General features: G+C 37.9%; 1 protein-coding gene across 1 annotated transcript in view; it reads left to right on the forward strand.

The window, feature by feature from the left end:
* FAM81A (family with sequence similarity 81 member A) overlaps positions 1-15,007 on the forward strand; it is a 78,164-nt gene that overhangs the window by 45,004 nt on the left and 18,153 nt on the right. Inside the window, exon 5 of the mRNA XM_069098172.1 lies at positions 10,859-10,988. Coding sequence (XP_068954273.1) covers positions 10,859-10,988 — 130 coding nt within the window. The remainder of the gene's footprint in view (positions 1-10,858; positions 10,989-15,007) is intronic.

Genomic DNA, 15,007 nt, shown 5'->3' on the forward strand with positions numbered 1-15,007 from the left:
GGAAATCATGTCTTTAAAATAATGAGATCATTCCTATACACATGGAAACCAATTTCATTGCTTGTATTTATATTTTATATGTTTCTTTGTTTCCTAGTGTGACTTTCCTATAAATCACCTAGGAAGTAGATTTTCTTTAACCTGACCATCTCTTCCTAGATCCCAGTCTTTTCAAGTCAGCAACAATTTTCATAGAATATTTAAACCTGCATATTAGCTAATCAATAATAGTATCTCTAGCAGTCTTTCAGTTCATTCCTCAACCTGATTCTTACTTTAAAGAGACAATGTATGTCTTCATAATTTAATTGGTTTCTGTTGTCAGATCCACCCTTAGCTGATTTGGGCTACAGAGACCAAATGTTTAGCCTTATTTGAAGGACCAACAAGTAAGAGAGTAGATCAGCACACGATCTAGTAACATTTTTTTACATGAAATTTTGCTATTCAAAAACAATAGCATAAGAATGAATATGAGAAAACAAAGCATAATTAAGACAAAGTTTAAAGAAATTTAAATGCCTAGAGACAGTGTATCTCTGACTAAAATCTTTGTTATTAAGCAGTGCTTAATCTAATTTTGCTTTCCCTTATTCTGTTGTAAGGGACAACTTTAATTTTTTTTTTGTGTTTATGAACATTGAGATCCCTTATGACCACATCTTCTTAAACATTGCTACTGTACCTTTTACTTGTTTTCTCACATGGACTTAGAATTTTTGCTAACACATTGTTAGTTTGGATTAGCTATCTCCTGAGAGTAATAAAATCCTTTAGTAATTTTGAGGAAAGACTTAACCTCTTTTTCCTATTCACAATATTATTTTTTTTAATTATCTGAAAGAGAGAAAGTAGAGGAAAAACTAGAGAAAAGCACATGTCTTTGTTCCTGGTCCATATAAATTTCCAAGATAACTTTTTTTTCTAATTAGAAGAGAAATTTTAGCAGTGAATTTACTGTTATTCCTCTCAGCTTCTTCTCTCCTTATTGAGTATCTGGTTTGCACATGATAATTTCCTCTTCATTAGTGCTCTGGATATCATTTAACTATTTTTTATCAGTTAGCTTTTATAAAAGGATATTTACTAAAAAGATAATAGGAAGAACAGAAATCTAAAGCATCTCCCTGTATCAGTGGCACACTTTCCCCCATGCCACTTTGGTCCTTGGGGAGAATGGGCTCAAACATTTGCTACAATGTACTAACTGCACCATATTTACAGGGTGTAGTATATTTAGTTAGTGGATGAAATTGCACCAGAAAATGGTATTTTAGTTAGCAGGTCTATTGGACTGGGTCTCATAAGTTATTACTTAAGGCTGCACTGGTGGCAAACTATAGCGTGTGCTACTAGCCTGGGACTTTTTGAGATATCATGAAATTATAGTCTGTTTCATTCCATCTCCAATACTCTTTCACTTAAGAACAGAAAAGAACAAATGTAAAGAACTGACAAATAAGGGCTCTGTGTTCATGGCCACATATTGACCTGGATGGGGAATTAGCAGCCATCAGTGGAAGGCCACTGCTACTACATTTCCTATCCAGAAGCTAACAAGAGCCCTTGCCTTGTTCACCACCAGGAAGGAGAGCTATACTTGTTGGGGCCTTTTGTATACGTGCTCAATTCTAGCTCAGGAACCTCAAAAAGCCTTTCCTCACTATGCAGTAAGCAGATCTGAAATAGCTATAAATGAACTGAATTCTCCAAAGCCCTGTAGGGATTTGCATCAGGCTAAGGGAGGATTCCAGAGTCATTGTTCTTTCCTTTGTATTATTTTGCTTCCATTCAATTAACAAGCATTTATTAGCCCTTCAAAAATTTGAAGACAATTATTATATTCCTTTTTGTCTTTCCTTCTCTAGGCTAAACAATTCCTGGCTCTGCAACAGTTCCTCATATGATGCAGTTTCCAGATCCCTCACCATTTCAGTTATCCTCCATTAGGTGCTCCCTACTTTGCTGCTGTACTTTTTCAAGTATGGTGTCAAGAATTGAATGTTACACTCTTGGTGTGCTTTGACCAGCCCAGAGTGCAGGGGAATAGTCACTCCCTTTGATCTGTGTTTTATTAATGGAGCCCAATCTTGCATTGACTAGTTTTTTTTTTGTTTTTATTTAGTAACCACTTCATGTTGGTGATTTCTTTTTTTTTTTTTTTTGGAGGGGGGAAAGAAAGGCAATTGGGGTTAAGTGACTTGCCCAAGGTCACAAGGCTAGTTTTTGTGTTGTGTCTGAGGCCCGACTTGAACTCAGGTCCTCCTGACTCCAGGGCCCATGCTCTATTCACTGCGCCACCTAGCTGCCCTTCATATTGTTGATTTCTTTTGAGCATGTGATTGACTGAAAGACACTGGTCTTTTCCACATAAACTGCTGTCAAGTCAGTTCTGCATCCTTCACTATCTTTTTTTTCTATAGATCTTAGCTATTTGTTTTATCCCTTCCAATTTAAAGATCATTTTCCTTGCTGATGAAGACAGAGACAGAATAAAAATTGAATAATTTGTTTTCTCTCCATCATTAGTTAGCGTTTAACTTACTATGGGCATAGACTTTATTTGTGTATCCTGTTGCTTGGATTACGACTTCAAAAAAGGTCTTTGTTCTTAGCATTTTTTTTTACATATATCGGTTCATTAATCTTTCTGTGGAATACTGGAACACTGGGGAAGGATTGCCTGATATACATGCACCCAGAATATGGGTCATCCACTAACTACATTAAGCCAGAACTAGTTCTGTAGGTTCTCTTACTGGACTACTTTTGGATAAGGAAAGGGGATCTGTTGGCCTCCCAGATAGATGAGGCTGTCCCTTTCAATTGGTGCTAGCTGATGACTTTATGGACTGTAGCTAGTACTGCTCTTACATCTGCTAACCTTTGTCATAGCTGAGAGACTAATCAGTTAATCAAGAGATATTTATTAAGTACCTACTATGTGCCAGGCATTGTCTTATCTTGTTCTTCTTGAAACCAAACATGATTCTTTAGTCAAAGGATACACGGCCTTATTAAAAAATGGGATGATAGAGAATTAGGTGCCTACCCTTCTCAATTACCAATTTGTCAGTACCTAATTTAGGCAGCTTTTTCCAATGTGGCTAGATCTTTCAGACTCCTGATAAACATGGCTCAGTATCAGAAGTCATATAAGTTTCTTAAATACCCTTCTCAGGATCTAGGGTTTAAAGAAATGAATGGAAGGGCATTAAAGTGGGTCTTCTGACTGTTCAGGCAGCACTGTAATGTATCAGTGGGTCTATGTGCTTCATTGGCATGTTTGATTTTGATTGAATTTGAATGAAAGTCCCCTCAGACTAAGGTCCTACAGCCTTCTTGTTTGATGGCAGACGCCTTTTCAGGACAGCATAATGTAGTTGAAAGAATGCTGGATTGGGGATTAGAGGAGTTAGGCTCCATTCTTACCTGTGCTCAGTTCACTTCCTGTTTCCTGACCTCAGCTTCCTCATGTAGTGGGTTTAGAGAGGTGTTGGGTTTTGACCGGTTGGTTTTCCCCGACTCCCTCTAAACTAGACACCAGAAGTATTAAAGGAGTAATATGTTAACAAGGTATTAAACTAAATGTAAAAATAAAGCTACCCCGTGATCTCTTTATAAAGTGTGAACAAGTTCTTTGAATTTCAAGGGGAATTTAGGATTCGTTGGCTAAAAATTTACCATATCCCTGGAGGCCTTTAAATCATTAAGTCTGCCAGCCCTGGATTTTAATGCTCAAACTAAATCAACTAACTCAAGGCCAATCCTAAGATTACTTATCAATTCAGTTTAAGAACTTGTTTGCTATGTAAATATCAAATTATATAAAAAAAGATATTGGGTTAGATAATGCCAGAGGTACCCTTCAGCTCTGAATCCATTTCTCTGTGGTGTGCATTTCACAGTTACACACTTAGAAACAGATAAATAGGAAGTCAGACAGAATTTGTTTATATTTGGATATAATCTTTTAAAAAGAATTTTATTGAGGCTTTTTTTAAAACTAGTCACTTCCCAGTTTTTCTACCCTTCTGATAGATCCCTCCCTTTTAACAGCAACAATAGTCCTACCACTACCACTACCATGACTACCATCAAAAGTTAAGCAAAGCAACCAATATAATAATGACATCTAACAGTATACACAGCATTCCATACCTGAGTACTTGATTTCTTTAACAGAAGAAGAAAGTGTTTCGTTAAGTGCACTCTGGAACTAAAATGGGTTAATTTGCTTAATCTAGTGTTGTGCACTGAGACGCTAGGATCTACAGCCAGTACTCTGGAAGAGGAAAAGCTTCACGAAACAATCACCTCTCCTCTTCCTTGTCCTATGACCCTAATCAGCAAACTTGATACTAGGGCGTCAGTAATAACCAGGGGAAATAATTAACTAGAGAAAAACCTTAACTTAAGTACCTAGTAGCAGTTTTGGGGATTACTCTTATTAGAATAATTTCAAAAATGGCCTTATTTTCCTGGGGCCTTTTTGCCATCCATTTGGGTCACTTTCGTTTTTCATTTCTGAACTTTTACTCTTTAGTTTTACTCAATGGCCACCTGGTTAGTCTTCCTCACACTGGTTTACTCTACCTGTTATGTAGTATGGTGAATTTCTGGTGACTGAATATTTGTCTCTAAGAAAACAGTTGGAAAAGTCCAGGAAGGAGAAATCATAGGTCCTGTAGCAGACTCAGACCCTGCTCAGCTGGGGCAAAACCAACTGGAAAATGTCCATTCTCTTAATGTTCATTCCTCTTAAAAAATAAACTTAGGGGCACCATACAAGAGGATTTTGCAATCCTCTAACACTGTCTTTCAAGGCTCAAATATTAGCACAGCTGATATGTAAGGACAGACCTATCTTTTGGTCCCTAACAAATGCATTTTGTGGTTAATGAATCAACAAGATGGATTGATGTCTCCTTTCTGACCCACTGGCACATATAAGCCCTCTGATTTTGTTCCCATTGGTTGTAGTACACCCTTTCCATATGGTCTGAGAGAAGTCATATTTTACCCAATTAAAAAAAATAAACAGAGGATGCTGGAAGTTCTATATATTTAGCCACATTTTTAGCTGGGCTAGACATTCTAATTCTGTGGCGTTAACTCTCTAGGTGCCCTTTTTTCTTTTTTAAAAAATTTATTTTTTGTTACATTTTAAGTTCCAATTTGTCTCCCTTCCTGCTTACCCACCCTGCACTAGAGAAGGCCACCAACACACGCACACACCCACACCCACACCCACACCTCTATGTGTAAACACATATACAAATACACACACGTATACATACATACACACATATATAGTATAGCATATATATATGTGTATATATATATATGTACACACTATTTTTCAGTTCTTTCTCTGGAGGTAGATAGCATTTTTCTTCATAGGTCCTTTGTTGATTTGAGTGTAATACTCAGAATAGCTTAGTTGTTCATAGTTATCCTTTGAACACTATTGCTGTTATTATATACAATATTCTCTTGGTTTTTGCTCATTTCACTCATTATTATTTCATGCCAGTCTTTCCATGTTTTTCTGCAACCAGCCTGCTCATCATTTCTTATAACACAGTAGTATTGCATCATAATCATACACCACAACTTATTTAGCCATTGCCCAATTGATTGGCATACCCTCGACATCTAGTTCTTTGTCACCACAGAAAGAGCTGCTATAAATATTTTAGAACATATAAGCTCTTTTCCTTCTTCCCTGATCACCTTGGGAAACAGCTCTAATAATGACATTGCTGGATCAAAGGGTATACACAGTTTTGTAACTCTTTGGGCATAATTCCAGATTGCTCTTTAAAATGGGCAGATCAGTTCACAATCCTACTAACAACGTATCAGTGTCCCAATTTTTCCACATCCCCTCCAACATCTGTCATTTTCCCCTTCCATCATTTTAGCTAATCTGATAGGTGTGAGATGATATCTTAAAATTGTTTTAATTTGAATTCCTCTAATCAATAATGATTTAGAGCATTTTTTACATAACTATACATAGTTTTGCTTTCTTCTTCCAAAAACTGCCTGTTTGTATCCTTTGACCATTTATCAATTGGGGAATGACTCATTCTCATAAATTTGACAAAGTTCTCTCTATATATTTGAGGTATGAGAACTTTATCTGAGAAATGGTCTATAAAATTTCCCCTGACAATTTTCTGCTTTCCTTCTAATCTTGTCTACATGGGTTTTATTTGTAAAGGTTTTAAAATTTAATGTAATCAGAATTGTATATTTTGTATCTCACAATGCTTTCTTTCTTTTGTTTATTCATAAATTCTTCTCCTAGCCATAGATATGATAAGGCAATATGTTCTATATTCTTCTCATTTACATCTAGGTCATGTATCCATTTTGACCCTATCTTGGTAAATGGTGTAAGGTACTGGTCTATACCCAATTTTTGTTAAGTTGCTTTTCAATTTTCCCAACAGTTTTACCAAATAGCAAATTCTTGTCCCAAAAGTTTAAAGCTTTACATTTGTCAGTAGATTAGTTAGGATTGTCATTTTTATTATAATTGGCTCACTATACCTTTGAACAATTATTTCTCCAGTTATTTAAATCTGATTTTATTTGTATAAAAATGTTTTATAATTATGTTTATGTAGTTCCTGGCTTTGTCTTGGCAGATATGCTCCCAGGTATTTTATGCTCTCTATGGTTATTTTAAATAGTATAGTTATCTTTTTCAAAGATAGGTAATATACAAATATGTGTGAACTCATTAATGAGTTTATGAAGAAGGTTCACACTTTCCATTATTGTATCCCTACTACCTCACTCAAGCAGGTGCTTCATAACTGTTAAAAATGAAACTGAATTTGAAATGTGATTTTGTTTAATTCACATAGATTGGTTGCTATTACCACTAGGAAATGCTTGAGTTAAGAATTAAAAACATTAAGACTAGTATTCCATTTAGGACAATTTACTATTAAATATATGTATTTAATATAAATATAAAATCTTCATGCATAGCTAACATCAAGTTAGCCATTTTTTTCTCTAGCTTCTAAGAGCCAAGGAATGTTAACTATAACCATTCTTTAGATCTCTAAAACAAACAAGCAATTCAGGAAATGCTTAAATATGGGTCATTAATATTTACAAAGAGTTGGGGCGGCTAGGTGGCACAGTGAATAGAGCACCGAGTCAGGAGGACCTGAGTTCAACTTTGGCCTCAGACACTTAACACTTTACTAGCTGTGTGACCTTGGGCAATTGCTCTACCTCCCCCCTCCCAAAGCAAACAAAAAAAAACAAAAAACATTTAGAAAGAGTTTCACTGCAACACTTTGCCAAAATCTTTTTATCAACTGTACCATATTCTCCTGGAATCTCTTAACAGATCCTTGGCTTCCAGGCTGTTATCTTTCTTTTGGAAAGAGACTGGAATCTCTCTGCTTTTTTATGACAGCCTAGGAAATGAACCTACCAGAAAACAGATCTGTGCACAGTTTGAAAAGGGCTAGCAACAGGGACGGCTAGGTGGTGCAGTGAATAGGGCACCGGCCCTGGAGTCAGGAGGACCTGGGTTTGGATTCAGCCTCAGACACTTAACACAAAAACTAGGTGTGTGACCTTGGACAAGTCACTTAACTCCAATTGCCCTTAAAAAAAACCCAAAACCCCAAAAAGGGCCAGCACAGGGAAAATTCGGAATGATAAGTATAATATAGGCTCATCTGATGTCTAGAAAGGAGAGCTGATAAAATTCTGAGTCAAGTAAAGATATCAAGTAATGCTGTAACATCCATATACTAAATACCCTAGTGGTATTTTAAATGAATGGTTTTTGGTGAATAAGTGTAGCAGCAAGCACCCCCGGTGTCCTCAGGGTTTGCTGCTACCACAGGTTCTTGGATCTGCTTTGTTAAAGGAAAGCAACTCAAAATGGGTTAACAAGCTTACTTTAATCAGTCAGACATATATCGTTTACCTTGTTCAGGGGAAAAAGGTCAGCACCCCGAACTTCAAAGCATACAGGCAGAATTATCAAGACAGAAACAGATCAAGTAGACAGCTTTCTAAACTGTTCAACCATTACATCCATACCCAGTCAACATCTGGATTTCCACATCTGGGTTTTTCAAAGGGGGGGGGGAGGGGCCTGGACAACGGCTTCCCAGAATACAGATCAAATCACAGAACACTCCTCAAAGTGAGCCCCCAAAACAAAGCTACACATCAGGGCTTATATAGCCTTTTCCTGGCTCAGAGAATGTAACAACCTTATTGACCCACTGGCCAATCAAAAAGTATCTACTGAAAAATAAGCCTCCCACCCCAGGCTTCAGGTGCACTTTAACCTAGGGGCAGGGAAGATCTTCCAAATTTGCATTCCCATTACAATAAGTCAGAGAATGACCATATCTCTGAGATAGCATTAGGATCCAAGACTTAGTTGGCAATAATCCATAAGCTATAAAACTTCAGAACTATTTCAGAAAGCTCATCAATAAGTGCAATCTATCATTTGAAAGTTTCACGGTATTTAATTTGTTGTCTGTTTCCTTACCTGCACCACTCACTTTTTATTCTTGACTTCTGCTCTACCCACTGGGTTTTTCATCCTCATTCTGTGTGACCTCTCAACAGCTTTTAAACATATGATGTATACAGCCAGCATTTGAGAGGTAGGGATGGAACTACACCTGTGATTTCACTGGTCTAGAGACTTGCTGCTTGAGGAAACTCTTTCTGCTTACCCAGCTTGAAATGTTCTGAGCTACTTATGTGTAGGGCCCTGAGTGACTTGCCTAGAAGGTAATACATGTCAGAGATGGAACTTGAACCTATATCTTCCTCACTTAAAGGCCAGCTCTCTGTAATACCATATATGGCCTCCCAGGGGAGAGAGGTACTGAAAAGAAATTGAGGGTCAGAAGTGTTAAGTGATTTGCCCATAGCTAGTGGGTCAGTGGTGAAATTTGAACCCTAACCTTTCAGATTCCATGTTCAGGGCTCTTCACTCCCTCATTCTGGTTGGGGATGGATGTGGACTCCTCCCTAATCCTCAACCATTTAAGGAGGGCACCCAGGGAACTCTCATTATTCCCCTCCCTGCCACTTTCCTAAACTTTATTATCTCTAGAAACTCATCATTCTGCAAGACAAAAATCAACTTTAGAATCAACTCTGAAACTCACTTCCTCAGATTCTAACCCAGCTATAGGACTTCATCATGCCCCTTTCCCTTGTTATCTCCTTCTTTTCACCTTTTTTTCTTTTAAAGAATTGCCTTTTCCTATTAGATTGTGATTTCCTTGAGGGCAGGGATTGTTTTATGCCTATTTTTGTATCTCTAGCACTTAACTCAGTAGATTCTTTTTTTCCCCTCTTTAAAAAATTTATTTATTTTCTTTTAGTTTACAACATTTAGTTCCACAATACCTTGAGTTGCAAATTTTCTCCTCCTTCCTCTTCTCCCCTTCCCCCTTCCCCACTTCCCATGGTGACATGCAATCCGATATAGGTTCTACAAATACCTTCTCATTAAACATTAGTCAAGTTGTAAAGAATAATCATAACCAACAGAGTGAACAACGAGAAAGAAGGAACAAAACAAAACACAAGAGACAGAAGAAGTAGTTTGCCTCACTCTGCATTCAGACTCTAGTTCTTTCTCTGGGTGTGTATATATTCCTTTCCATCATGAGTCTTTTGGAGTTGTCTTAGAACCTTGCATTGCTGAGAGGAACCCAGTCTATCTTACATTTCAAGCTTTTAAAATTTCAGTAGGCATAATACAAATTTTGCCCCAAATAAGAGTCCCTGATTTGAGTTGAGAACTCCACTGCTTAATTATATGTTATTTGGATGAAATACATTTATTCTGAAGAGAGTTGTTCAATTCCTTTCTTCAAAGGAAAGCTTTGTGGAACATACTATTTAAACTTTTTAAAAATTAAAAAAATTAACAAACATTTATTTTCTCTTCCTCTCACCTGCTTACCTCCAGCCCCCATTTGAAAAAAAAGATGAAAAACACTTGTAACATATGTCTAGTTAAAGCAGATTTCCACATTGGCCATGCCCAAAGATGTATATACTATTCTGTGTCTGGAGTCTATCATAGCACCAGCTAGAGGTAGTTAGCATGGTTCATAGTCAGGCTTCTGGAATCATGACTGGTCTTTGCATTGATTAGAGTTTTCAGGTCATTCCAAGTTGTTTTTCTTTATAACATTTTTTTGTATAAATTATTCTTTTGGTTCTGCTTACTTAATTTTGTGCCAGGTTTTCTCAGTTTTCTCTGAAATCATCCACTTTAGTATTATTATGGTATAATAATATTCTGTTACATACCTATGCCATAATTTGTTTATCCATTCCTATATAGTTTCCAGGTTTTTGCTGCTACAAAAAGAGTTGCTATAATTATTTTGTAGATATTAGCCCTTTACCTCTTTTTAAAATCTGTTTGTTGTGCAGACCTAGTAGTAGTATTGAAAGGTCAGAGGGTATGTATGGTTTAGTAATTTTGGGGACATAATTCCAAACTGCTTACTTAGAATGGTTGGACTAATTTACAGCTCTACTAATTGTGTTAATATTTTCCTACAGCTTATTTTCTTTTTTTTTGTCATCTTTGCTAATATCATTGGTGTGAAGTAGAACCTCAGAGCTTCTTTATTTTACTTTTCTCTATTAGTGATTTGGAGCCTTTTTTCATATGTTTGTATGTAGCTTGGATGTCTTCCTTTGAAAACTGCCAGAATATATTGTTATTTTAATAGAAAAAATGTATCTTATGATATTTTAAATAAAATTTTGGTTCATCTGTTTTAACTTTCATTGTTATTAACTTTGGTATTCACCTGGACAGGTGTGATGCTAGCATAGCTAGATTGTCTGCAGAGCATAAAACAACATATGAAGGCCTTCAGCACTTGAACAAAGAACAGCAAGCTGCCAAACTTATTTTGGAAACAAAAATAAAAGATGCAGAAGGACAGGTATGAATGATATAATGATAAAATAAATTTCTAAAATGGTTGATTTGCAGCTAGCAAATACTTTGAGGTTAATAGTTTCTTGAAGCAGATAAGTCAATCTAAAAAAAATATTGGGGCTGGGTTTATACAGAACGAGAAGCACTTCTTTCCTTTACTTCTTACATCTTCCTGCCTTTTGTCATCTTGGATGTATTAGCAGACCAGTCTTTTGTATCATCTTTTTTGCTTATATATTGCATACATAAAATGAAAGAATTGATGTTATTGTGTGACAGGTAGTAAAAAGAACCTAGGCAAATTCCTGAGTGTATTGTGTAGTCTGGCAGTATAGTTCAGCCCCTAGTGGTCAGAGGTCCAGATGGTCTATTCTAGGAAATCTGGCTCAGTCCCAGGTAATTTCTAATTCCTAAAGCCCTTAAGAAGCCAAGTTGAGTCCAGGGCCATCATGAAAGCTCACGTCTACCCAAGGGTGGGCAAGAACTTAATTCCTTCTGGGAATTTTCGATACTGAGGCTAGGCCAAGTCTCTTCAGAGAAACTCAGAGTAGAGGATACCTCCTTTCCCTCCTCCCCTCTCCCACCCCCAATCTACCATTATTTAAGATCCTATCCTTGGGCATTCACCAACACCAGGTCAGCTTCTAAAAGGGTAGAGGTTAGCTGATATATTTGCCTAGGCATTCACCCAAGTGCATTTAACTCTATTTCAGACTTCATTAGACTTTAAAATGAACTGATTTTCCACCAGCCAATTTGGGATGAGTTGGCAGAGTCAGGAGGCAGGCAGTATGGACTAGGAATAGAGCTACCTTGCCTTCTTCTACAGTCCTTATACTGAGCCTGGGGAGGGATCTCTGAGAAATGGCCAGCTAGATAACAAATAGCAAGGCCAAAGGATGCTTTTTTCTGGGAAAAGGGCTAAAGCCAAATGGTTAGGCACAATTGTTTATTGTGGGGGAAGGGGAATAGCCTGACCAGTAGCCTGGCCAGTTTTGTTAAACATGGCTATTCATGTCAATATCAGACCAAAGCACAAAGTAAGAAAACTCACAAGTTGTTTATTGTTGCAGCCTGGAACCCCTTGTCTTCTGAGTAAGGCCTATTCAGAACTTTTGCCAGAAAACCCGCCCACATAGGAGATGGCATCAAAATTAGAATTGTTCCAGTTACATTGAAATTGGCAAGAGGTTGGAGCACTCACAGTCACACAGATGGTACAGAGATTGCAGTAAAATGTCCTTTTTGCTAGTCAGTCAGTTGTAAAAAAGCCTTAGGGTCATTGGTTTGGGCTTATGGGAAGAGATGAGGTGGGATGGCAAATGAATGAAACCATTTCCTCCCCTTCCACTACAACTTAGCTCCATAATTATTGCTGTGATAATGGAAAAGGCCCTAGATAATCCTAGCCCAGGGTAGTTCCTTCTAGCAAAAAGGTTGGGTCTACTTTTATAATAATTTAGTCACCTAGTAGATATTTATTTATATCTTCATGTGTATAGTATTGTGCCAGGCACTCTAGGGGATACAAAGAAACCTAATAAGTGATCTCTATTGTAAAAAAATTCCTAATCTAGTTGGAGAGAAAGATGAATGTTCATGAATTTAAGTAGCAATACATGGTATTATATGTTCGGTGGCTTTTCCTTCACTAGAAGTCTTCCAGCCCAGGTTGGAAAGAAAAGAACAGGTTATAGCTTCCATGCCAATCAGTATTAGGAGCAGGTACTTCTTCTGCCTTGAAGGAGAGGGAGGAAAAGGAGTAGGAGGAGGAGAAAGAGGATGAGGGACGAGGAGGAAGATTCTACCTTCTTCTCCTCCCTCCCCTCTTCCTCTTTTTCTTCCTCTGTTCGAATTCTTCCATTGGCACATATGCAATATTTTCCATGCTTTAACAGAAATCTTCATGAATTGCTAAGAAATCCTTCCTACCCCCTAACCCAAATAATCATTACTTCAAGTCTGACCTTCTTTAGATGAGTATCTTTGATTGTAGCAAGGCTGATCCTAGGATAATGGACCACGACTCATTACTGGACCAGTATAAAAAACTTTTCCAACTTGATGTTATTTGTCAGATCTTGTACTTCACTAGCAAAGACCTCAAGAACTCTCTCACTGACTCAAGAGCCAAGATGGCAGTGCAGAAGCAGGAAAACTCTGTTGGCGCCCCCCCCCCCCATAACCACCTCAAGTACCTATAAAATATGACTCTAAACGAATTTTAGAACTACAGAACCCACAAAGTGACAGAGAGAAACAAATCTCCTGATGAAGGTGGCCCAGAAGGTGGACAGGAAGGGTTCATTGCAGTATGCTGGGAGCCCAGCCCAGTCCTACATGAGCCTGTGGTTTTAGCCCCAGGGAGGCCCCGAACAGTAGCACCTGGAGTGGACTTCGGGAGAGTGGATCACCAGCAGCAGTGGTGGTTTCCAGAATTATCAACCCATAAATGCCAAAGGAAAAGTGAGAGGTCAGTATAGAACTCTGTTGGAACTGGCAGTGGGGTGGGGTGGAGGAGCAGGTTTTGGCCCCTGCCCCTGGAGCCAGAAGTGGTAGAGGTGCAGTGGCCCTGCATCCACCTCCATGTGGTTGCTTCAGAGCTCCTGACCTGCAGATTATAGGCGGGGCCAAGTGAACATTCAGAGGGTAATTGCTCTTGCTTTAACCTGCCTGAATCTGGATCGCGGTCTTGGGTGGTGGTCCCGAGGTGTGTGACCAGTGATCCAGAGTCTGTGGGGGCTGCAGAGATGGCACCCTCCTAATAGCTCCAGCATCTGTGAAAACCCCAGTGATTTGGGACAAAGCTCCCATTTCTGGTAGCAGAGTTCTACTGTGGCAAAGAGCTCAAAAGTCAAGTAATTGAGTGGCAGCATGAGTAAGCAAAGGAGGCAAAGCAAGCACAGCAATCCAACTTTAGATTCCTTTTTTGGGGACAAAAAGGATCAAAGCATGGAATGGCAGGAAGACAATGAAGTCAGAACTCCTGCACCAAAAGCTTCCAAGAAAAATATGAATTGGTTACAGGTCATGGAGGAGCTCAAGAAGGATTTTGAAAATCAAGTAAGAGAAGTGGAGAAAAAAATTGGGAAGAGAAATGAGAATGATGCAAGAAAATCATGAAAAGAGAGTCAACAACCTGACTGAAGAGAAAAACACCTTAAAAATAGACTAACTCAAATGGCAAAAAAGGCCCAAAAAGCCAATGAGGAGAAGAATGCCTTAAAAAGTTGAATTTGCCTGATGGAAAAAGAATCTCAAAAGCTCACTGAAGAGAATCATTCCTTCAGAATTAGATTGGAGCAAATGGAAGCTAATGACTTTATGAGAAATCAAGAAACTACTAAACAGATCCAAACAAATGAAAAAATAGAAGGCAGTGTGAAATATGTCATTGCGAAAAACCACTGACCTGGAAAATAGATCCAGGAGAGATAATTTAAAAATTATTGGACTACCTGAAAGCCATTATCAAAAAAGGACCTAGAAATAATCCTTCAGGAAATTCTCAAGGAAAATTGCCTGATATTTTAGAACCAGAGGAAAAAATAGAGGTTGAAAGAATCCACTGATCACCTCCTGAAAAAGATCCCAAAAAGAAAACTCCTAGGAATATTATAGCCAGGTTCTGAAATTCCCAGATCAAGGAAAAAATATTACAAGCATCCAGGAAGAAACAATTTGAATATTGTGGAAACACAATCAGGATAACACAAGATCTAGCAGCTTCTACGTTAAGGGATTGAAGGACTTGGAATATGATATTCCGGAGGTCAAAGGAACTAGGATTAAAACCAAGAATCACCTACCCAGCAAAACTGAGTATAATGTTTCAGGGGTAAATATGGTCATTCAGTGAAATAGAAGACTTTCAAGCATTCTTGATGAAAAAACCAGAGTTGAATAGAAAATTTGACATTCAAATACAAGAAGCAAAAAAAGCATGAGAAGGTAAACAGGGAAAAGAAATCATAAGCAACTTATCGAAGTTGAACTATTTACATTCCTACATGGAAAAACGAT

Source organism: Petaurus breviceps, unplaced genomic scaffold (genome assembly GCF_028583685.1).
Source record: "Petaurus breviceps papuanus isolate PSGF00001 unplaced genomic scaffold, PetGlider_PUasm1.0 37, whole genome shotgun sequence".
Classification (NCBI taxonomy): domain Eukaryota; kingdom Metazoa; phylum Chordata; class Mammalia; order Diprotodontia; family Petauridae; genus Petaurus; species Petaurus breviceps.